Here is a 25,085-nt window from a genome sequence, read left to right on the forward strand (position 1 = left end):
ATCTGTCTTCCCTGGGGTCGCTGAGCTGAGATGGTGTAGGCCCAGGGCTGCAGCCACCATCTTTCCTACTACCTGAATTTGCAGGATGAGAGAATGAGGTCAACAGCCTAATGGATGCAAAGCCAAGAAGTAGAGACAGAAAGCCCCACAGATAATGCTCAAACCTCTAAATCCTATCATTCCTTATGCCATCTCACACTTTGTTTCCTACAGGTATGTGAACCAATAAATTCCCCTTCTGGCTATCGGTGAACCCCAACAATTATGCCCCCCAATGCTAATAACAAAGTACTACATCTATCTAGCATCCCCCAAACAGGAAAACTGTGAAAAAACTATGATGTGAAGACAGTGATACAAGGCAATCATGATCCAGAAATGATCCAGAAATGATTCTATTATTGTTCTAAATATGCAATAATTTGAATATTAAAGAAAAAGATCTAAGTATTAATTTAAAATATTTTAATAGAAATGATACTACAACATCATGAATGATAAAAGATCTCTATTCTCAAGGGTATGTTGCCTAATTGTAACCAAATATGTCAGTATCACATGTAGTAAATCCTAGTTACTATAACACTAAAAATACCTTTGTGGAGGATATTATAATGAAATCAAATTATAAATATATTTTACCTACTTTGTCTAAATGTATTTATAATTTGTCTCTTGAAGTAAAGATATAGCTTAGAGAGAACCTGATTTACAGGAGAATACCATAGATCTCATCGCCAAAAGCAAAGAGAATGAAGGAGAAATTTTGAAGCATTAGGCATCACAAGAGGATTTCTGCAAAACTCTGTCCATGGACCTTATGAGTTAAGCCAACTTCCAAGTCTGCTGTGTAAACTCAGACAAAACAAAATGTGAAAGAGAAAAGACAGACAAAGCAATTTTAAAAGACAGATCTGAAAATGCCAAGATTGAAAAAGCAAACGACTTACTAGGCAATCAAAACTCAAAACCAAACAAAACAGAGTAACATAAGTCTAAAATAATAGACTTATAAATAAGCGTCACGATTATGGTAATTTTAATAGTACTTTGGAAAAGAAAGAGTAATGGCCCTTCTTTCATGTGGCATTCCAATTAATTAGCATAGGGGTTCTCAACCTTTAACATATCCACACATACCTGAGGCGCATGTCACACTCCCACCAGTATGACTGGCCGAGGCAAAGATCAGTGGCAGTAGGGTTTCAGTTTGAAAAACTACTACCTCCTCCACGGTTAAGTCACTGGTATTAGAATGAAAGAATTTGGAGAAATGGAAGCAGACAGGAAAGAAAACTTTATGTTGAACAATGTATTATGATTTTAACAGAGGTAAAACAATGGGTAGAATTTTACTGTTATTTAATGTAATCAGATTACGTAGGTAGTTTATCCTCCTTTTGGTGGGGAGAGCTTGTAACTGGAAGACACTAAGTAGTCTGGATTTGCTAGCTAAATAGCAATAGTAATCATGGCAAAGGGTGACTGGGGCTTATGTAAGAGACAAATTTCAATAAGATTTTTTTGCGTTAGAGATCAAGGAAGTCCAGTTCAGGAAGACAGTTAAGCCAAAAAAGAGTCTCATATGACCCCTCCTGCTTGTTCTGGCAGGGGTAGTCCTCTCCTATACTATATTGCTTGTATCGCATTTTATACTCAATTACTTTACTTCACTACCTTTATCTTTCGAAATGGTTTATTCTTAGCAACCTACTTTGCCCTTTCACTGCACACTTTTCCAACAAAGTTGGGAAGGAAAAGTGTTTTTGTGATCATGCAATAAATTAAATCCAAAAATAACAATTAAATTTGACCTGAGGTATATTATTTTCAAAGCATAAAATTCACAGGCAGGCATCTAAATTAGAAGTACTTAGTGCTTCCAATGGGCCAGAGCTTAAAGGTCTGCAGTTGTACCAAAGTTTGAAAGACATAATTTGGGGTGTCTAACAAAAGAAAAATGATTGTTAAATAGTTGAGTAGGATAACTTTGTTGAAATTGCATATATAAAATAGAAACAAAAGGAAGACAAATGTTTACAAATAGAAAACCTACAGGTCTGAGAGAAACAATTAACAAGTCAATTTCAAAGAAATATAATAAAGTCAAGGAGGAAAGTAAAGGAGGTAGCTTCACAAAGCATGCAAAAAAGGTTGCATATGATAAAGGCGGCTACTATTAACTATCTTTTGTCTCCTAGGCCAGAGTCAAATCTTTTACATGACCACCTAGGAATATCTTTGTAATATAATTTACCATTTAAAATATACTAATTTAACGTATTTTCTTCCTTATCGAGATTAGGGACCCTAAATTGACAATGTCTGTGCAGGGTTACGGCATATGCTTGCCATTTAAGCTTTTCAGAACTATGCCTTCAGTTACGTCAACCTTACTTAAAACTTCAAAAAGAACTTTCCTGGAATTAGAAAGAAAAGAAAACTTTTTTTTATCACATAACTACTAACCTGGTTTTTCTTGTGATTGTATCATTGAAGATACTCCATATCTTTCTTTTGCATAATCCTACAAAAAAAATTTTTACATTATGACTTTTTATTTAAACACTAATAGCATCGTAAACACAGAAATACAAATAACAGAAAAAGATGAATTCGTTTAAACTTTCAGGACCATTTTATCAATTCAGAGTAGTAGTTTTAAAGTGTGGAAATCTGTCATATCATTTACATATGCACTCCACAGACCCAGCTTCTGGTTCATTTGTTTTGGAGATCACCACTCCTGGATCGATGTACCATACAAAATAGCACTCTCAAATAAAATTTACACACATGTACAACACATCTTAACTACTTTCTTCAAAAAGGAGATTAAACTACTTCAAAGCAGAGTTATAAATTTCCTCTGTGAAGGGAGACGGATGAGGTACCACAGTTTTATTAACTTCCTATTACAGGAAGAGATGTTCAAAGAGAACCAACATTTAGGGGTAAGCTTTCTGAGTACCAGATGTCCACTTTTTAGAAATCAGAGATGCTGGATATAAGCTAACTACAACTTTCCTTTTGTAAAACATCATCAAAAAAATTCACCAGCTTCCTGTTTCTAAAAACCATCTTCATGATATCAGGTTGTAAGTGGTTCAACACTGACAGTATGACACCAAAATTCTTGTTACAGATTTTAAGTCAGGAACAGGAAAAAGGAGACCTAGAGTCCAGACTATTATTAACAAACTATACTTATTAAATTGGTAAGTGGCCTTTTATTTTAATCTCACTTTATCTAGAAAATGATCTCTTAAGATCCTTCTAGCTATAAAGTGACATAACTCTGCCACAATGTCTACCTTATACATAGACCTACACTATCTGCAAAGGTGGTTTATATAACTAATCAGATCAAGAATACACAAAAATGGTTTCCTTAAAATTTACAAGGTAACTTAGGATGTAGATGAAACAATTAGTTTCTGTCACTACAGCTATGCGTTGGAATCCTCTCCTTTAGATTTGGAGGATATTAGATTTTGTGTTTATACCAAAACAAACCAGACAACATGTTAAGGTGTTTAATGAACAGTTTTTTCTTTTTTTTTGCGAATTAAAAAAAATACACCTTAAAGACGAAGATAACTCCAGTCCTAACAGAAAGATACAGTCACACAATGTAGCAGGAGGGCAGCATAAATAGGTTACAGCACGTGAACACAAAAAAGGGGGTCGCTTATTAGTACTGTTCATATTTCAGCACCCCTTATTCCATCTAATGTTCTTAAAATGACCTTACACCGTTTATCACAAATTCATATTTCCTCAAAAGAAAAATTAGGAGCCAGGTAAGGATCCCAATTTCACTAAGAGCACACATAACTTGTAGAATGGTTTCAAACTTTCATTTCCGAAAAGCACTGAAGGACCACAGGGTATTATGAATTACATAGATGATTTTGGGTCACATCATCTCAAAGACTTCAAACGCATTCTCTGCAAACTTCCCTACCTACTTCACTTGGGTTACTTAGGGGAAGAAAGAAAATAAAAATGACAAGTGTTCTTTAAAGCTGTCATATGGAAAATGGTCATTAAACATGCTGGCAGATCGTTTTACGAAGTACTGTCATTACTTGAAAAACATTAGGAACACGAGGGCTGAGCAAAAATCGATTACTAGTGGACATTAAAAATTTCCGGGGAAGAGATGGATTACGTGAAGGACGTGCCTAACCCAGGGAGGTTAAGTGTCACCCCGCCGCACCTACTTCCGGGGCAGTTGGTACTTCACGGCGCCCCCCGACCCCCCGGTCCCGGGACACGCTTCCTGTAGGCCAGGTCTCCCAGGCACCCCAGTGAGAAATGCGATCCGGAGTGGGTCTGGCCACGCTGCTCGGACAAGGACCCTGGAGGCCCGGTGAGGGCTCTGGGCGCCCGGATCCCAGGCTCGCGGCCTGCACGCAAAGTGCCGACAGGGATCCAGAGGCTAGGGCCCCGCTCACCATACTCCCTCCCTCAGCGCGGTCCGGCCCAGGGGTCTGTCCTCCCAGGCCCAGGGAAGGAGGAAACCCACTTCCGCCGCGTCCATGATCTCCCGCGGCTTCTCCTGACTCTTGCGGCAGGCGCTGGCGCTGGGCATCTGGGCAACTGGACTACGCAGCGAACGCCGCCCTCCCTCGCAGGCTTCCGTAGGGCAGGCCAAAGGGGATTCTCCCTCCCGTAGAGTCGGAGCCCTCCCTGCCTTCCTGTTACAGCACACGCACTCGGACTCCGCGTGGAGGATCGGCTCCGGAAAGATCGCGAGAACCGCAGTTCTCTCGAGATCCCGGAGTGCTGTAAAGCGGACGGCTGCGCGCCGACGTCTCCTCTTTTTCCCCCGCCCCTACGGGTGTTTGCCTGGAGTTAGAGGGAATCCCCGGGAATTATAGTCTCGCGGGATTGACTCTGAGGGAACGGGTCCCAGGGTACCAGTAGGCGCGCCCTTGCACGCCTTCACTTTTCAGCCCTGTCACACCTGCGAAGTCTACTGTGTTGTCTTTCAACCCTATAATTTACTCTTCCCCGCTTTAAGAGCGGCCTGTTCACTAAAACATAAACCCATGCTCAGAACTCGACTTTTCCTCCCTTGAACTTCTCCGCCTTCAAGACTCTCCAGTGACAGTGTAGCTGCCTGGACTCATGGCAGACCTCGTCGCAAAAAGTTGCTATGTACCGGGACACAGGAGTGCTGAGTTATAGGCAGTTGGCTTGCTAAGGTAGGTTTGGGTACTGGTACCCAAGTGATAGTGAGGTGTAAACACAATGGCAGAAACCCACACATAATTGCTCTGATTGCCTGGACCTGTTGCACTGTTAGAGGCGATGCAAAATGTTGGTTGTCCAATGGATGACTCTCCCCAAGTTAGGCTTTAAAAAAAAATTGCCATCCATGAGCCTCTTACTGCAACTGAAAGTAATTTGGGGGCTTGGTTAAATACTATTTCCTTTGCTATACTTCTTTGCACTTTGTCACGTTTTAACTATACTAGTAGTCTTAGCCTGGCACAAAGTGGCACAGTTTATACTTGTTCAGGAGTGCAGATAGACCCTAGTGCAAATGAAAGGGCTCTGGAGGCTACTGCATTCAGGTCCTGGGATACAATAGTGAGAAGACAGGCATGGTCCCTGCACTCGTGTAGCTTATCATCTAATTGCAGGTATGAAGTAGAGGTACCAAGTGCTATGAAAGTTTCTTATAGGGCATTCACCTCAGGCTTCTCTGAGGAAGTGATACTTCATCTAAACTCTAAAGTAGGAGTAGGGGTCAGCCAAATGAAGAGGGGCCTAAAGAATATTTAAGCCAGAGGGAGTTAGGGAGAGAAAGACCATGGCTCAGTTTTGGATGTAGTGCATATGAGATGCCCTTGAGACCTTCAAGGGGAGAATGTCCAGGTAACCTCTGGCTTTGTGGGATCTGGAGCATAGAAGAGAGGTCTGGGTTCCAGATAAAGCTGGGCAAGACACTGGCGGGTAGGTGGTAGTTGAAGCCCTGGACTAGGAAAGAGAATGTTCTAAGAAGAGACTGTTAACATTGTCAACTGCTGCCTAGACCTCAAGTAAGATGATGACTGAAAAATAGTTGTTGGATTTAGCAACATAGAGGTCATTGGTGTTCTTAGTAAACACTTCATGGTGAAGTGATGGGGTCAGAATGGGCTGAAAAGTGAGTGAAAGTGAAGAAATAAAAGTAAAAGGATTATAGCAAACCTTTATATAGTGCTTACTGTGTGCCAAGCACTGTTGTCAGTGTTTCACATATATCAATACTAACTCATTTAATGCTTACACCAGAGAGATGATATTATAATCTTTTTGCATATGGGGAAATTGAGGCAGAGAGAGGTGAAGTAACTTGCCCATGGTCGCAGAGCCATTAAACGATGTGTTTCAAATCAAGTAGTGTGGTACCAGGATCCATGTTCTTAACCACTATACCTCACTGCTTTCCTGTCTTCAGGAGATAATGAGAAGATTGGATGAGAGGGGAAGGAAAAATATAGGTGGTAGCTAATGGGGAATAAGTCAAGTGAAGCTTTTTGAAAGAGAAGACTTGAGTGCATTTAAAAACTAATGGGGACACTGCCCTGGAGGTCCAGTGGTTAAGACCTTGCCTTCCAATGCAGGGGGTGCGGGTTCGATCCTTGGTCAGGGAGCTAGGATCCCACATGCCTCGGGGCCAAAAAAACCCCACAAAACATAAAACAGAAGCAATATCGTAACAAATTCAATAAAGACTTTAAAAATGGTCCACATCAAAAAAAGCTTAAAAAAAAAACTAATGGGAAGGATTCATGAAAAAGTAGATGAATATGTGAGAGAGAAGGATTGAGAGATGGTGTAAGTTTTTTTTTATAAGGGAGAGATAGGATTCAAAACATAGAGGAGGTGGGACAAGGGGAGGAGGGACACTTCCTCTATCACAACTGGAGGTGAGGAGGCTAGGATATTGTAGATACTTGTTTTTAGGAAAATGAGAGAACTCCCATGTGATGACTTCTGTTTTCCCTGGAGGAGGCTAAGTTATGAATGTTGGGGTTAGGGGTTCGAGGGGAGGGAGAAAAGGGAGATTGGTGATTTGAGGAGAACGGGAAAGGTTAGAATTGTCCTGGAGGTTGTTTGGTATTTGGTATTATTTCTGGGCATTGTAAGGACCCATTTAGGAAGAACCCATGAACTGGTAATGGAACTGAGACTTCTGCAGTAGCACGTGGCTGGTATGGTACAGTCACAGAGAGGCAGACAGTTACTTCAGTCAGTGTGGGGATTTTGGTGCTGACACTGCTCAGCAGAAGGGAGCCAGAAGAGATCTGCCCTGAGTCGCCATACAAATGCCACACATATCCCAGGCAAATGAGAAGGAAATTTTTACCTGTAGTTTTTTGAAAGACCAACATTGGGCCTATCATTTATTCTTAAATCAGGATGGAGGAAAGGACAGAGATACAAATAGCTGAATGTGGCTATGCAGACAGATAGGTGGCCCTGAAATTTGAGGAGTGAAGTTTAAAGAAAAGGAGAAAATTTTATTCCCCTTTTAATTGATCAATGATTATTTATAAGCATCTACTTTGTGCCAACCATTATGCCAGGTTCTGGCAATAAAAAGATAAATTAGGATCCTGGTTCTCAATAATAATACATAGTCCACTTAGTAAGACAGTGTGTAACTAATGATAAAGAAATGTGAAAATCGTTGTAATATTGGTAAGTATGTGCATTCCCAGAAAGAGCCCTAAGAGCCACTTTGAGTGGGTCAATTAAGGGCACGTGTCCACTACTGACCCAATCCTTATGGTCAGGGAAATGGAATGTTCTGATTGGTTTAGCCTAGGTAGAATTTCCCCTGGAGCTTGGGAAAGAGTTAGCTTTACTGGAATCATGTGGAAACCACTGTCAGAAGCTATGGGACAGGGAAATGGATCCTGGAAAGGCAACTACAAATGTCCACTGCAAAGGCCAAGAAGATCTGGGCTTTGGGCAGATAAGCGGACCCTAAGGGAGAGCCTCCTCTTATCTGGTCAGGATTGCTTGGACATGCTGTGTTAGTTACTAACAGACTGATGCCCAAATCTCAGCAACTTAAAACAAAACCTATTTATTGCTCATGTTATGGCTGTAGTAGGTTAGCAAAGGGGCTGTGCTCCTGTAGTCACTTAGGGGTCTAGGTTGATAGATGCTCCGTCTTGACACATGCTTCCGTGATCACAGAGGCAGGTAAAAGAGAACCTGTTTCTTAAAGTGGCTGCCTGAAGGTGACATATTTCACATTCTACTCCTATTTCATTGGCCACGCAAGTCACATGGCCATTCTTGAGTTCAACAGGGCAGGATAATTTACTCATTCCTCAGGGAGCAGCGCTGCATCTTTGTGATCAAGGAAACATTCTATCATACTCATGAGATTCCAACATAGAAGGAGGTCTATGAAGCTGTTCCGTCTTGGATTTTTTTTAAAGCTTTTATTCCCTCAATTAGGTATAGTCCTAATATATGAACTGATGGTCAGAAATCTGAGTAAAAATCCCACATAGTGTCCCTTAGCTAGGGTAGGAATCTTACCTTTCCATCTTTCCATTGCCCGTGAAGCCTCTACGTGAACTTCTTCCTTACTTTGGTCCCCTTACCTTGATAGATTATTCTTATTTAGGACATAGCCCTGGGGCAATACTCTTGCTTCTGGCTCTCTTTCCTGACAGTGATGGGAGAGAAAAATTTGCCAGATTAGTGGCCACATACCATGTGCTTGAGGTCTTGTGACTCTGCTCTAGTGAAGATACAACTGCAACTAAAGCTACGACTTGGTTGAATTTGCAGTAGTCAACTGTCAACCTCCTGGATTGGTCTGCTTTTTGCCAGAGCCAGACTGGTGAAAACAGGAATATGATGGGGACTGTCAGCTATCAGGTCTTCAAGGGTTGCACTCAGAGACCGCCATTCCCCCTGGGGATGTGATACCCTTTATGATTTACTGTCCTAGCTGGGGACAGGGGAAGCAGACTGAAGAGTTTTCCTATTAGCTTTCTGCAATATGATAGCCTTACTTAACCCACAGGCCAAGGAGGTGTAAGGGAACAGTTCTGCCTTGTCACCTGACCTCCTTGCAGGTATCCAAATAAGCCACATAGGCAAGGGCTGACTTGAAGTGCAGCTAATCTGTCTTGGAAAAACACCTTGTGATCCTCCTATAACAGAAGGGGATGAGAAGCCGTCTCCCACTGGCTTCCCTGTCTCCTCTGGGAGGCTGTCTGATCAAGTGTGGGAGTTTCAGCCACCCGCCTCTCACCAGTGGAGCTACACAATGTAAAACTGCATAGCTGAAGTCCAGCAACAGGGTGTCCCATGAGTCACGTTGCAATCATCTGGTCCCTTTTGTTTCAGTGTTGTCCTTTTTTGGTGTATAGGACAAGGATCAAGTTGGGGTGGCACCTTTGGCTATTCTTTTTACTGTAAGTAAGTAGCAAACTGTTTAAATCTAAAAGTGGTTGTCATACCTTTACTGAGCAAATCAGTCAGGGTTTGAACTTGGCCTTGCTTGTCTTGTGTGTTCCTGTGTTGTCAGGAATCAGTGTGGGCTTCTGCCAACTACCAAATGTGTTCATTCCGAGCTATGCACTTAGGGACCAGGAAAATGACTATGGGACCCATGGACCCATTCTAGGTGTTGCTGTTAAAAGGTTTCAAGCACCATTGTGATTCGTAATCCTTTGTATGTGATTCTTTTTCCCCTGGGAAAAAGAAGTTTGCAGGATATCTGCCATGTAAGTTACCACTGGTCCTTTGCTTTGTTCCTAATTCTCTGTAATTTCACAATGTATACCATCCTGTGGGTCTAAATTCGACATTGTGCTGGACACTCAGCGGGCTTTTCAATCTGAAAAGTCACTTAGTTCTGGGGCGTTTTCTTGAAAATTTTCTTTGATGATTCTCTCCCTTTCATTTCCTCTCTGCTCTCTTTCTTGACTTCTTATTATTCAAATATTGACCTTTTTGAGCTGGTCATCTTATTTTCTTATCATTTCTCTCCATTTTCCATCTCCTTGCCTTTTTGAACTGCTTTTGGGGAGCTTTCTTCAGCTTTATCATCTTCTAATCTTTCAGCTGAGATTTTCTCATTTCTGCCTTTATGTATATAATTTCCCAAAGTACCATTTTGTTCTCTGAAATTGTTTTAAAAGAATAGAATCCTGATCTTTTTACATGAATGCAATATCTCATCTTTCTGAGCATATTAATAAGGTGATTTGGGGGGGTAAGTTTTAAAGTATTCTCTCTGCATAGCCCATTTCTTACAAATTGCTTTTTGTTTTTGGTCTCTATCTTCCATGTTAGAGACCCACGTTAGCTGTCTGGTGAATCCTTATTTATTTTAATTTATATGTCCTGTATATTGTGATGTTTTAACATCCATCCATTCATTCACTCATTTGTTTATGGGTGAATCTTTGATTGTCAGCTCATGTTAAAAGTGGGGACTAAAAAGCTAATTAGAAGCTCTGAGCATTTGACTGGGGTTTGCCAATTTCAGGTTTTACTGTGTAATGATCTGGTTGGGCCATTTGATCGGAGACCCTAGGTGTCAGTATCTTTAGATCTTTCCCCCTCGCTGGTCAGATTGTTCAGGATAAAACTCTTCTAATCTCCTGCCTGAAGAGTAAAGGTCTGCCAATGTTCTGGGAATATTCAGCATTCAACATGCATGTGGTCACTGAATCCTCCTAGTTTTGGTGCAGCACCCAGTTCCTAAAGTCCAAAGACCTACTCTTTCACCCTCTCTAGAGAATACATCATGTCAGAGTGGAAGAGAACTGTTGCCAAAAGAGTGGAGTAGGGAGGGATATAGGAATCATACCTCTCATGTAGTTTTCCTTATTGTAACTTCTCCTCCCCATCTCCATTTGCAGAGGTACTTGGTGCTGCTTGTCCTGAGTCTTCTGAGGTTTCTTTGATATAAATTAGGTTGATTCTCAGCTATCCTGACTACTACCTTAGGATTCAGCTTTTCACATCTACAAAGTTGGTTACCACTGCTCTGTCTGCTCTCCAGCTTCCTGAATTTTGGGGGCATGGTTTCCCCTTCTGTTTTCCCATCCTTTTGATTCTAGTTTCTGTAGGACTAGGGGCAGGAACAAAACTGGATATGCCATCTTAGCACAGAAGTCATTTTTCACATTTTATTTTATAAACTCAATGCATATAAGACTTTTAGCCAATGATAATGTTCATTTGTTCTCTCAACAAGTAGTTATTGAGTGCCAGCTATGTGCTAGGCATTAGTCTAGGCATTTGGGATACATCAGGGAACAAAGTAATATAAAGATCCCAGGTCTTGTAGATCTTACCTTTTAGAGGGGAGAAGCAGACAATAAAAAATAATTATAAAAAATAAGTTCTATAACATGTTAGAAAGTGATAATAAGAAAGAAAGAGGGGTTTCCCTGGTGGCACAGTGGTTAAGAATCTGCCTGCCAATGCAGGGGACATGAGCCCTGACCCGGGAAGATACCACATGCTGTGGAGCAACTGAGCCCGTGCGCCACAACTACTGAGCCTGTGCTCTAGAGCCCGCGAGCCACAACTACTGAGCCCATGTGCCACAACTACTGAAGCCCACGTGCCTAGAGCCCATGCTCTGCAACAAGAGAAGCCACCACAATGAGAAGCCTGCGCACCACAATGAAGAGCAGCCCCAGCTCACCACAACTAGAGAAAGCCTGTGCGCAGTAACGAAGACCTAACACAGCCAAAAATAAATAAATAAAAAATAAATTAAAAAAGAAAGAAAAAGTAGAGAAGGTAAGGGAAATGGGAGTGCTGAGGGGTGGGAGGATGGGGTGGGTTGCAATATTAAATATGGTGGTCAGGGTAGGCTTCATTGAGAAAGTGACATTTGAAGATTTGAAGGCAATGAGAGATGTGGCCATGAACATATCTGGGGAAAGAGCATTCTAAGCAGGGGAACAGCCAGTGGGATTTAAGGTAAGAGGAACAATGCCAATGTTCTATACAACAGAGTAATGTCTTCAGGACCTCTGAAGTGTGGCCTAAGTGACTCCAGTTTGCTAAGCTGTTTTTAAAAATTGTGATTAAAAAACCACATAATGTAAAATTTACCCTCTTAACCTTTTGAAAGTGTACTGTTCAGTAGTGTTAACTGTATTCACATTGTTTTTTTTTTAACAACTTTATTGAAATATAATTGCTTTACAATGGTGTATTAGTTTCTGCTTTAAAACAAAGTGAATCAGTTATACATATACATATGTTCCCATATCTCTTCCCTCTTGCATCTCCCTCCCTCCCACCCTCCATATCCCACCCGTCTAGGTGGTCACAAAGCACCGAGCTGATCTCCCTGTGCTATGCGGCTGCTTCCCACTAGCTATCTATTTTACATTTGGTAGTGTATATATGTCCATGCCACTCTCTCACCCTGTCACATCTCACCCCTCCCCCTCCCCATATCCTCAAATCCATTCTGTGTCTTTATTCCCATCTTGCCACTAGGTTCTTCATGACCTTTTTTTTTTTTTTCCCCTTAGATTCCATATATATGTGTTAGCATACTGTATTTGTTTTCCTCTTTCTGACTTACTTCACTCTGTATGACAGACTCTAACTCCATCCACTTCATTACAAATACCTCCATTTCATTTCTTTTTATGGCTGAGTAATATTCCATTGTATATATGTGCCACATCTTTATCCATTCATCCGATGATGGACACTTTGGTTGCTTCCATGTCCTGGCTATTGTAAATAGAGCTGCAATGAACATTTTGGTACATGACTCTTTTTGAATTATGGTTTTCTCAGGGTATATGCCCAGTAGTGGGATTGCTGGGTCGTATGGTAGTTCTATTTTTAGTTTTTTAAGGAACCTCCATACTGTTCTCCGTAGTGGCTGTATCAATTTACATTCCCACCAACAGTGCAAGAGTGTTCCCTTTTCTCCACACCCTCTCCAGCATTTATTGTTTCTAGATTTTTTGATGATGGCCATTCTGACCGGTGTGAGATGATATCTCATTGTAGTTTTGATTTGCATTTCTCTAATGATTAAGGATGTTGAGCATTCTTTCATGTGTCTGTTGGCCATCTGTATATCTTCTTTGGAGAAATGTCTATTTAGGTCTTCTGCCCATTTTTGGATTGGGTTGTTTGTTTTTTTGTTATTGAGCTGCATGAGCTGCTTGTAAATCTTGGAGATTAATCCTTTGTCAGTTGCTTCATTTGCAAATATTTTCTCCCATTCTGAGGGTTGTCTTTTGGTCTTGTTTATGGTTTCCTTTGCTGTGCAAAAGCTTTTAAGTTTCATTAGGTCCCATTTGTTTATTTGTGTTTTTATTTCCATTTCTCTAGGGGCTGGGTCAAAAAGGATCTTGCTGTGATTTATGTCATAGAGTGTTCTGCCTATGTTTTCCTCTAAAAGTTTGATAGTGTCTGGCTTTACACTTAGGTCTTTAATCCATTTTGAGTTTATTTTTGTGTATGGTGTCAGGGAGTGTTCTAATTTCATACTTTTACATGTAGCTGTCCAGTTTTCCCAGCACCACTTATTGAAGAGGCTGTCTTTTCTCCACTGTATATGCTTGCCTCCTTTATCAAAGATAAGGTGACCATATGTGCGTGGGTTTATCTCTGGGCTTTCTATCCTGTTCCATTGATCTATATTTCTGTTTTTATGCCAGTACCAAACTGTCTTGATTACTGAAGCTTTGTAATATAGTCTGGAGTCAGGGAGCCTGATTCCTCCAGCTCCATTTTTCGTTCTCAAGATTGCTTTGGCTATTTGGGGTCTTTTGTGTCTCCATACAAATTGTGAAATTTTTTGTTCTAGTTCTGTGAAAAATGCCTGTGGTAGTTTGATAGGGATTGCATTGAATCTGTAGATTGCTTTGTGTAGTAAAGTCATTTTCACGATGTTGATTCTTCCATTCCAAGAACATGGTATATCTCTCCATCTATTTGTATCATCTTTAATTTCTTTCAGCAGTGTCCTATAATTTTCTGCATACAGGTCTTTTGTCTCCTTAGGTAGGTTTATTCCTAGATATTTTATTCTTTTTGTTGCAATGGTAAATGGGAGTGTTTTCTTAATTTCACTTACAGATTTTTCATCATTAGTATATAGGAATGCAAGAGATTTCTGTGCATTAATTTTGTATCCTGCTACTTTACCAAATTCATTGATTAGCTCTAGTAGTTTTCTGGTGGCAGTTTTAGGATTCTCTATGTATAGTATCATGTCATCTGCAAACAGTGACAGCTTTACTTCTTCTTTTCCGATTTGGATTCCTTTTATTTCTTTGTCTTCTCTGATTGCTGTGGCTAACACTTCCAAAACTATGTTAAATAATAGTGGTGAGAGTGGGCAACCTTGTCTTGTTCCTGATCTTAGTGGAAATGGTTTCAGTTTTTCACCATTGAGGACAATGTTGGCTGTGGGTTTGTCATATATGGCCTTTATTATGTTGACGAAAGTTCCCTCTATGCCTCCTTTCTGCAGGGCTTTTATCATAAATGGGCGTTGAATTTTGTCGAAAGCTTTCTCTGCATCTATTGAGATGATCATATGGTTTTTCTCCTTCAATTTGTTAATATGATGTATCACGTTGATTGATTTGCGTATATTGAAGAATCCTTGCATTCCTGGAATAAACCCCACTTGATCATGGTGTATAATCCTTTTAATGTGCTGTTGGATTCTGTTTGCTAGTATTTTGTTGAGGATTTTTGCCTCTATGTTCATCAGTGATATTGGCCTGTAGTTTTCTTTCTTTGTGACATCTTTGTCTGGTTTTGGTATCAGGGTGATGGTGGCCTCATAGAATGAGTTGGGGAGTGTTCCTCCCTCTGCAATATTTTGGAAGAGTTTGAGAAGGATAGGTGTTAGCTCTTCTCTAAATGTTTGATAGAATTCGCCAGTGAAGCCATCTGGTCCTGGGCTTTTGTTTGTTGGAAGATTTTTAATCACAGTTTCAATTTCAGTGCTTGTGATTGGTCTGTTCATATTTTCTATTTCTTCCTGGTTCAGTCTCGGTAGGTTGTGCATTTCTAAGAATCTGTCCATTTCTTCCAGGTTGTCCATTTTATTGGCATAGAGTTGCTTGTAGTAATCTCTCATGATCGTTTGTATTTCTGCAGTGTCAGTGGTTACTTCTCCTTTTTCATTTTTAATTCTGTTGATTTGAGTCTTCTCCCTTTTTCTCTTGATGAGTCTGGCTAATGGTTTATCAATTTTGTTTATCTTCTCGAAGAACCAGCTTTTAGTTTCATTGATTTTTGCTATTGTTTCCTTCATTTCTTTTTCATTTATTTCTGATCTGATCTTTATGATTTCTTTCCTTCTGCTAGCTTTGGGGTTTTTTTGCTCTTCTTTCTCTAATTGCTTTAGGTGCAAGGTTAGGTTGTTTATTCGAGATGTTTCCTGTTTCTTGATGTAGGCTTGTATTGCTATAAACTTCCCTCTTAGAACTGCTTTTGCTGCATCCCATAGGTTTTGGGTCGTTGTGTCTCTATTGTCATTTGTTTCTAGGTATTTTTTGATTTCCCTTTGATTTCTTCAGTGATCACTTCGTTATTAAGTAGTGTATTGTGTAGCCTCCATGTGTTTGTATTTTTTACAGATCTTTTCCTGTAATTGATATCTAGTCTCATAGCGTTGTGGTCGGAAAAGATACTTGATACGATTTCAGTTTTCTTAAATTTACCAGGGCTTGATTTGTGACCCAAGATATGATCTATCCTGGAGAATGTTCCATGAGCACTTGAGAAAAATGTGTATTCTGTTGTTTTTGGGTGGAATGTCCTATAAATATCAATTAAGTCCATCTTGTTTAATGTATCATTTAAAGCTTGTGTTTCCTTATTTATTTTCATTTTGCATGATCTGTCCATTGGTGAAAGTGGGGTGTTAAAGTCCCCTACTATGATTGTGTTGCTGTCGATTTCCCCTTTTATGGCTGTTAGTATTTGCCTTATGTATTGAGGTGCTCCTGTGTTGGGTGCATAAATATTTACAATTGTTATACCTTCTTCTTGGATTGATCCCTTGATCATTAAGTAGTGTTCTTCTTTGTCTCTTGTAATAGTCTTTATTTTAAAGTCTATTTTGTCTGATATGAGAATTGCTACTCTAGCTTTCTTTTGATTTCCATTTGCATGGAATATCTTTTTCCATCCCCTCACTTTCAGTCTGTATGTGTCTCTAGGTCTGAAGTGGGTCTCTTGTAGACAGCATATATATGGGTCTTGTTTTTGTATCCATTCAGCCAGTCTGTGTCTTTTGGTGGGAGCATTTAATCCATTTACATTTAAGGTAATTATTGATATGTATGTTCCTATTCCCATTTTCTTAAATGTTTTGGGTTTGTTATTTTAGGTGTTTTCCTTCTCTTGTGTTTCTTGCCTAGAGAAGTTCCTTTAGCATTTGTTGTAAAGCTGGTTTGGTGGTGCTGAACTCTCTCAGCTTTTGCTTGTCTGTAAAGGTTTTAATTTCTCCATCAAATCTGAATGAGATCCTTGCTGGGTAGAGTAACCTTGGTTGTAGGTTTTTCTCCTTCATGACTTTAAGTATATCCTGCCACTCCCTTCTGGCTTGCAGAGTTTCTGCTGAAAGATCAGCTGTTACCCTTATGGGGATTCCCTTGTGTGTTATTTGTTGTTTTTCCCTTGCTGCTTTTAATATGTTTTCTTTATATTTAATTTTTGATAGTTTGATTAATATGTGTCTTGGCGTGTTTCTCCTTGGATTTATCCTGTATGGGACTCTCTGTGCTTCCTGGACTTGATTAACTATTTCCTTTCCCATATTAGGGAAGTTTTCAACTATAATCTCTTCAAATATTTTCTCAGTCCCTTTCTTTTTCTCTTCTTCTTCTGGGACCCCTATAATTCGAATGTTGGTGCGTTTAATGTTGTCCCAGAGGTCTCTGAGACTGTCCTCAGTTCTTTTCATTCTTTTTTCTTTATTCTGCTCTGCAGTAGTTATTTCCACTATTTTATCTTCCAGGTCACTTATCCGTTCTTCTGCCTCAGTTATTCTGCTATTGATCCCGTCTAGAGTATTTTTAATTTCATTTATTGTGTTTTTCATCTTTGCTTGGTTCCTCTTTAGTTCTTCTACATCCTTGTTAAATGTTTCTTGCAATTTGTCTATTCTATTTCCAAGATTTTGGATCATCTTTACTCTCATTATTCTGAATTCTTTTTCAGGTAGACTGCCTATTTCCTCTTCATTTGTTAGGTCTGGTGTGTTTTGACCCTGCTCCTTCACCTGCTGTGTGTTTTTTTGTCTTCTCATTTTGCTTATCTTACTGTGTTTGGGGTCTCCTTTTCACAGGCTGCAGGTTCGTAGTTCCCGTTGTTTTTGGTATCTGTCCCCAGTGGCTAAGGTTGGTTCAGTGGGTTGTGTAGGCTTCCTGGTGGAGGGGACTAGTGCCTGAGTTCTGGTGGATGAGGTTGGATCTTGTCTTTCTGGTGGGCACGTCCACGTCTGGTGGTGTGTTTTGGGGTGTCTGTGGCCTTATTATGATTTTAGGCAGCCTCTCTGCTAATGGATGGGGCTGTGTTCCTGTCTTGCTAGTTGTTTGGCATAGGGTGTCCAGCACTGTAGCTTGCTGGTCGTTGAGTGAAGCTGGGTCTTGATGTTGAGATGGAGATCTCTGAGAGATTTTCGCCGTTTGGTATTACGTGGAGCTGGGAGGTCTCTTGTGGACCAGTGTCCTGAAGTTGGCTCTCCCACCTCAGAGGCACAGCCCTGATGCCTGGCTGGAGCACCAAGAGCCTTTCATCCACACAGCCAAGTACGTGGGGATTTTCTTGCCTTTTGGGAGGTCTGACGTCTTCTGCCAGCGTTCAGTGCGTGTTCTGTAGGAGCAGTTCCACGTGTAGATGTATTTCTACTGTATCTGTGGGAAGGAAGGTGATCTCCGCGTCTTACTCTTCCGCCATCTTGCCCCTACCTCACATCGTTGCATAATGGATCTATAGAACTTTTTCATCTTGTAAAACTGAAACTCTATGCTCATCAAAAAACAACTCACCATTTCCCCCTCCCCAATTCCCTGGAAACCATCATGCTAGTCTCTGTTTTCATGATTTTAACTATTAATATTTTAGGTATTTCATATGAGTGGAATCATGCACTATTTGTCCTTTTGTGAATTGCCAAGCTTTTTGAGTTCTTGTATTGCAAATTTATTCTGGCTCTAGCCTTGCTGTCCTGCTTTCTGCTATTACTTCTCTCATGACTACGTGTAATTCAAATCTTAGCACCCTTCTTTCCCACCTGAATCAGATAGGATGCCTTTAGCTGCAAGGAAGAGAAAGCTGACTCAGGCTGTTTCCAACGGTAAGGAACATATTGCTCACATAGTACAGAGTTTAGAGGAAGGGAGAGCTCAGGTTTGGTTGATCCAGCCATTCAGCAATGTCATCAAGGACTGAGCAGTTCTTTGTTTTTCTCAGTTCTGCAGGTCTCATCCTTAGCCTGGTGGCAGGATGGCTGCAGCTAATTCAGGCATCACATCCAGTAATGACAGCATCGGATTTTGTTCTCTCTTAAACACAGAAACCTTTCCTCAAAATCCCTGCATGAAACTTTCCTTCACATCTAATTGACCAAAATTAGATTACATGCCTGGACCAGTTACTGGGATGGATTGGGAGTGTTGCCTCCGTGGAAGCACATGGATAGATGGGAGAGAGATAGATACTAAACAAAATCAGATTCTGTTAGAAAGGAGGAAGGGGAGAATGCATGCTGAGTAGACAGTTGTCATATTGTGACAGAGTAAGAAATATATATTTGATCTTCATCTTTGGTTCCTGGCACAGAACTACTAATATCCTTGGAATTTCCTGAGTGATAGAGGTGATAGGAGTGTCTTTTGTTATTCATAGCAAGCCCCTTTCAACCACACCTGAGTGTATGTTAATGAGGTGATAGGTGGCTGAAAGCCCCTAGGTAGTTCCAGGATGGGGGCTGGTTGCCAGGGGAACCAACCAGGTGATTAGAGGGTTGGAACTTCCAGCTTCACTTTCACCCCCATCCCGACCTCTGGGGAGGGGAGAGGGTCTGGGGATTGAGTTAATCACCAACGGCCGGTGATTTAATCAATCATGCCTACTAATGGAACCAACGGCCGGTGATTTAATCAATCATGCCTACTAATGGAACCTCCATAAAAACCCTAAATGAAGGGGTCTGGATAGCTTCAGGCTTGGTGAACACATCCATGTGCCAGGAGGGTGGTGCAACCCAACTCCATGGGGACAGAAGCGCCTGTGCTCAGGATCCTTCTGGACCTTGCCCTATGTACTGCTTCATCCGGTTCTGTTCAATTGGATCCTTTATAATATCCTTTGTAATAAAACAGTAATAGTAAGTAAAATGCTTCCATGAGCTCTGTGAGCCATTATAGCAAATTATCAGAACTGAGGAGGGGGGAGCTTCCCTGGTGACACAGTGGTTAGGAATCCGCCTGCCAATGCAGGGGACACGGGTTCAAGCCCTGGTCCGGGAAGATTCCACATGCTGCGGAGCAGCTAAGCCTGTGTGCCACAACTGCTGAGCCTGTGCTCTAGAGCCCATGAGCCACAACTACTGAGCCAGTGTGCCACAACTGCTGAAGCCCACATGCCTAGAGCCCGTGCTCCGCAACAAGATAAGCCACCACAGTGAGAAGCCCATGCACCGCAATGAAGAGTAGCCCCTGCTCGCCGCAACTAGAGGTAAAAAAAAAAGCCTGCATGCAGCAACGAAGACCAATGCAGCCAAAAAAATAATAATAATAAATTTAAAAATATATAAAATGTGAAGGGTAATTTAAAAAACAAAAACAAAAACTGAGGAGAGGGTCATAGGAACCACTGATTTGTAGCCATGAGACAGAAGTGTGGGTAACCTGGGAACCCACTACTTACAACTGGTATCTCAAGTGGGGAGCAGCCTTGTGGAACTGAGCCCTTAACTTGTGCTAACTCCAGATAGTGTCAGAATTGAATTGAATTGCAGGACACCCAACTGGTGTCTGCAGGAAGTTGCTTGGTATGGCAAACCCATACATTTGGTGTCAGAAGTGTTGTGAGTAGGAACAGATCATAGTAGTAATAGTACAGCCAATAGTGTCCACTACACCAGCCGTGTGATTTGAGGAAAGTCATTTAACATCTCTAATTCTCAGTTTTCTCGAGAAAATGAGGATAATAGTATTTCCATCACATGAGGTTTTACTTCTTCTTTTCCAATTTGTATTCCTTTTATTTATTTTTCTTCTCTAATTGCCGTGGCTAGGACTTCCAAAACTATGTTGAATAATAGTGGTGAGAGTGGACATCGTTGTCTTGTTCCTGATCTGAGAGGAAATGGTTTCAGTTTTTCACCATTGAGAACAATGTTGCCTGTGGGTTTGTCTTATATGGCCTTTATTATGTTGAGGTAGGTTCCCTCTATGCCTACTTTCTGGAGAGCTTTTATCATAAATGGGTGTTGAATTTTGTCAAAAGCTTTTTCTGCATCTATTGAGGTGATCATATGGTTTTTTATCCTTCAATTTGTTAATATGGTGTATCACATTGATTGATTTGCATATATTGAAGAATCCTTGCATTCCTGGGGTAAGCCCCACTTGATCATGGTGTATGATCCTTTTAATGTGTTGTTGGATTCTGTTTGCTAGTATTTTGTTGAGGATTTTTGCCTCTATGTTCATCAGTGATATTGGCCTGTAGTTTTCTTTCTTTGTGACATCTTTGTCTGGTTTTGGTATCAGGGTGATGGTGGCCTCGTAGAATGAGTTTGGGAGTGTTCCTCCCCCTGCTATATTTTGGAAGAGTTTGAGAAGGATAGGTGTTAGCTCTTCTCTAAATGTTTGTTAGAATTCACCTGTGAAGCCATCTGGTCCTGGGCTTTCGTTTGTTGGAATATTTTTAATCACAGTTTCAATTTCAGTGCTTGTGATTGGTCTGTTTATATTTTCTATTTCTTCATGATTCAGTCTTGGAAGGTTGTGCTTTTCTAAGAATTTGTCCATTTCTTCCACGTTGTCCATTTTATTGGCATATATTTGCCTGTAGTAATCTCTCATGATCCTTAGTATTTCTGCGGTGTCAGTTGTTACTTCTTTTTCATTTCTAATTCTATTGCTTTGAGTCTTCTCCCTTTTTTTCTTGATGAGTCTGGCTAATGGTTTATCAATTTTGTTTATCTTCTCAAAGAACCAGCTTTTAGTTTTATTGATCTTTGCTATTGTTTCCTTCATTTCTTTTTCATTTAATTCTGATCTGCTTTTTATGATTTCTTTCCTTTTACTGACTTTGTATATTTTTGTTCTTCTTTCTTTAATTGCTTTAGGTATAAGGTTAGATTGTTTATTTGAGATGTTTCTTGTTTCTTGAGGTAGGATTGTATTGCTCTAAACTTCCCTCTTAGAACTGCTTTTGCTGCGTCCTATTGGTTTTGTGTCGTCATGTTTTCATTGTCATTTGTTTTTAGGTATTTTTTGATTTCCTCTTTGATTTCTTCAGTGATCTCTTGGTTATTTAGTAACGTATTATTTAGCCTCCATGTGTTTGTATTTTTTACAGTTATTTTCCGGTAATTGATATCTAGTTTCATAGCGTTGTGGTTGGAAAAGATACTTAATACGATTTCAATTTTCTTAAATTTACCAAGCCTTGATTTGTGACCCAAGATATGGTCTATCCTGGAGAATGTTCCTTGAGCACTTGAGAAGAAAGTGTATTCTGTTGTTTTTGGATGGAATGTCCTATAAATATCAATTAAGTCCATCTTGTTTAATGTATCATTTAAAGCTTGTGTTTCCTTATTTATTTTCATTTTGGATGATCTGTCCATTGGTGAAAGTGGGGTGTTAAAGTTCCCTACTATTATTGTGTTGCTGTCAATTTCCCCTTTTATGGCTGTTAGCATTTGCCTTATGCATTGAGGTGCTCCTATGTTGGGTGCATAAATATTTACAGTTGTTATATCTTCTTCTTGGATTGATCCCTTGATCATTATGTAGTGTTCTTCTTTGTCTCTTGTAATAGTCTTTGTTTTGAAGTCTATTTTGTCTGATATGAGAATTGCTACTCTAGCTTTCTTTTGATTTCCATTTGCATGGAATATCTTATTCCATCCCCTCACTTTCAGTCTGTATGTGTCCCTAGGTCTGAAGTGGGTCTCTTGTAGACAGCATATATACGGGTCTTGTTTTTGTATCCATTCAGCCAGTCTATGTCTTTTGGTTGGAGCATTTAATCCATTTACATTAAGGTAATTATTGATATGTGTGTTCCTATTACCATTTTCTTAATTGTTTTGGGTGTGTTTTTGTAGGTCTTTTCCTTCTCTTGTGTTTCCTGCCTAGAGAAGTTCCTTTAGCGTTTGTTGTAAAGCTGGTTTGGTGGTACTGAATTCTCTGAACTTTTGCTTGTCTGTAAAGGTTTTAATTTCTCCGTGAAATCTGAATGAGATCCTTGCTGGGTAGAGTAATCTTGGTTGTAGGTTTTTCCCTTTTATCCCTTTAAATATGTCCTGCCACTCCCTTCTGGCTTGCAGAGTTTCTGCTGAAAGATCAGCTGTTAACCTTATGGGGATTCCCTTTATGTTATTTGTTGCTTTTCCCTTGCTGCTTTTAATATATTTTCTTTGTATTTAATTTTTGATAGTTTGATTAATATGTGTCTCAGCATGTTTCTCTTTGGGTTTATCCTGTATGGGACTCTCTGTGCTTCCTGGTCTTGATTGACTATTTCTGTTCCCATGTTAGGGGAGTTTTTGACTATAATCTCTTCACATATTTTCTCAGGCCCTTTCTTGTTCTCTTCTTCTTCTGGGACCCCTATAATTTGAATGTTGGTGCGTTTAATGTTGTCCCAGAGGTCACTGAGACTGTCCTCAATTCTTTTCATTCTTTTTTCTTCATTCTGCTCCCTGGCAGTTATTTCCACCATTTTATCTTCCAGCTCACTTATCCTTTCTTCTGCCTCAGTTATTCTGCTATTGATTCCTTCTAGAGTATTTTTAATTTAAGTTATTGTGTTGTTCATCACTGTTTGTTTGCTCTTTAGTTCTTTTAGATCCTTGTTAAATGTTTCTTGTATTTTCTCCATTCTGTTTCTGAGATTTTGGATCATCTTTACTATCATTACTCTGAATTCTTTTTCAGGTAGTTTGCCTATTTCATCTTCATTTATTTGGTCTTGAAGGTTTTTACCTTGCTCCTTCCTCTGTAACCTATTTTTTTGTTGTTTCATTGTTTGTTTGTTTGTTTGTTTTTATGGGTGGGGCTGTATTCCTGTCTTACTGGTTGTTTGGCCTGAGGCGTCCAGCACTGGAGTTTGCAGGCAGTTGGATAGAGCCAGGTCTTGGTGCTGAGATTAGGACCTCTGGGAGGCCTCAGTCCGATTAATATTCCCTGGGGTCTGAGGTTCTCTGCTATTCCAGTGGTTGGGACTCAGAGCTCCCACCACAGGAGCTCAGGCCCGACCTCTGGCCTGGGAACCAAGATCCAGCAAGCCGGTCGCCGGGGGTTCCTCCCATCCTCTTAGGTGTCCGTGGTCCCCCACCGGTGCCTGGTAGGTGCCCTAGTTGTGCAGAGACACGAATTCCATGTCCTCCTAGTCCGCCGTCTTCGAAAGTTTTATTTTTTAAGCCACCTAGTTTGTGGTACTTTGTTTTGGCAGCCCAAGCTAACCAATATACCTGGGAACTTGTTAGACATGTAAAGTCTCCAGCCCTATCTCAGACCTTATAACATCAGAAACTTTGAGGGTGGAGGTCAGCACTCTGTGTTTTAAAAGCCTTTTGGATGATTCTGATGTGCACTCAACTTTGAGAGGGGCTGGCCTAGTTGTTCAGGATGTAGGAACCTGACTAGCCTGGGTGCATATCCCAACTCTACCACTTACTAGTTGTGTGATTTTGGGTACTTTAAAAAACCTGTCTGTGTTTTAATCGCCTCATCTGTAAAATGGGCATAATCCTAGTCCTTATCTCTGAGGTTGCTATAGTGATAAATAAGTCCATCCAGATAGAATTTAGAACAGTGCCTGGTGCATAGTTAATGCTCAAGAAGTATGAACTATTATTATAGTGGAAAACATGTAGATGTTGAATCTGAATCTCATTTTAAATGGTTGGGTTTGGAAAAAGATAGTAGCCAAGCTTATTGGAATTATTTGTAGAGTGAGGACCTGAGGACTCCCTTGAGTAAAGTTGAATACTCCCACCCCTAGTTTGGCTGCTTGAACCCTTTTTTTTCTTACTTACTGGTTTATGATTATGATGTGAAAAACATAGATGGTGCCAAGTTCTTTGGAGTTTATGCAAATAATACATAGCACACATTGTTATGTTGCTCTTCATCCTCTATGAAGGCCCACTGTCATCAATTTTATATCCTGTTCCCATGAGAACTTTACCTTATTCTCTTCTTTGCATTCTGTTCTTGATGGATTGTCTAGTTTCTCACTTAGACAACTTATCCTCTTTTTACCTGATGGCCCATTTAAAACTAGCTTCTATTAAAAAAAAAAAGTTTTCCATTGAGGCATCTAGATACACATTTCCCTTGTTTTTCATTTGTCTTCTGAGATGATTCCAATTGTTTTACGGTGTGCAGCTGCCACTAGATACTAACGATATTTTCACTGGGTGAGTTGCATTTCCCCATCTTGTTTCTGTATATTTGATTGTCTTCTGTATTTTATGTGAGTTGTAAATACACTGGGTAGAAACAACTCAATAAATGACAAACAGTAAAATGAATAATAAAAAGTTATAGTCCCATATAAAGAGAATGAGTGGGAGCCCTTTCCCAAATAGAAGTAAGCCAGGGGTATCAGTATGTTCTGAAAATGCTGGCTAGCTGCTACTTTGCCTTAAAATATTCTTTCAGTCACAAACTTATTTTTGTAATCTTCCCCTGCAGTACACAATTCACTTTCCCTTCTGTTTTCCTTCTTAATCACTCTAGGAAACATAGCCATTCATTTATCGTCTGGGCCCCAAATCTTGGTGCCATTCCTTATTGCTTTCTTTTCTCCCCAACATTGAAAAATCTACCAAAATCTTTCTGCTG

The 25,085-nt window shown here is 40.3% G+C and overlaps 1 protein-coding gene and 1 long non-coding RNA gene across 3 annotated transcripts in view; one reads left to right on the forward strand and one right to left on the reverse strand.

Annotated features, from left to right (window-relative positions):
* The window catches only part of DARS1 (aspartyl-tRNA synthetase 1), a 67,295-nt gene extending 62,516 nt beyond the window's left edge, over positions 1-4,779 (reverse strand). The window contains exons 1-2 of one of the 2 annotated variants that reach the window (XM_007192052.3): positions 4,532-4,779; positions 2,470-2,527 (exon numbers count right to left, since the gene is read on the reverse strand). In XM_007192052.3, the coding sequence (XP_007192114.1) occupies positions 2,470-2,527; positions 4,532-4,597 (124 nt within the window). In that variant the 5' untranslated portion in view covers positions 4,598-4,779. Of the gene's footprint in view, positions 1-2,469; positions 2,528-4,460 lie in introns of both variants that reach the window. The other variant, XM_028169002.2, reaches the window with a different exon arrangement.
* Positions 4,780-4,839: 60 nt separating this feature from the next.
* LOC130708691 (uncharacterized) overlaps positions 4,840-25,085 on the forward strand; it is a 145,012-nt gene continuing 124,766 nt past the window's right edge. Inside the window, exon 1 of the long non-coding RNA XR_009009045.1 lies at positions 4,840-5,213. This is a non-coding gene — a long non-coding RNA (uncharacterized LOC130708691). The remainder of the gene's footprint in view (positions 5,214-25,085) is intronic.

Source organism: Balaenoptera acutorostrata, chromosome 8, assembly GCF_949987535.1.
Source record: "Balaenoptera acutorostrata chromosome 8, mBalAcu1.1, whole genome shotgun sequence".
Taxonomy (NCBI): Eukaryota; Metazoa; Chordata; class Mammalia; order Artiodactyla; family Balaenopteridae; genus Balaenoptera; species Balaenoptera acutorostrata.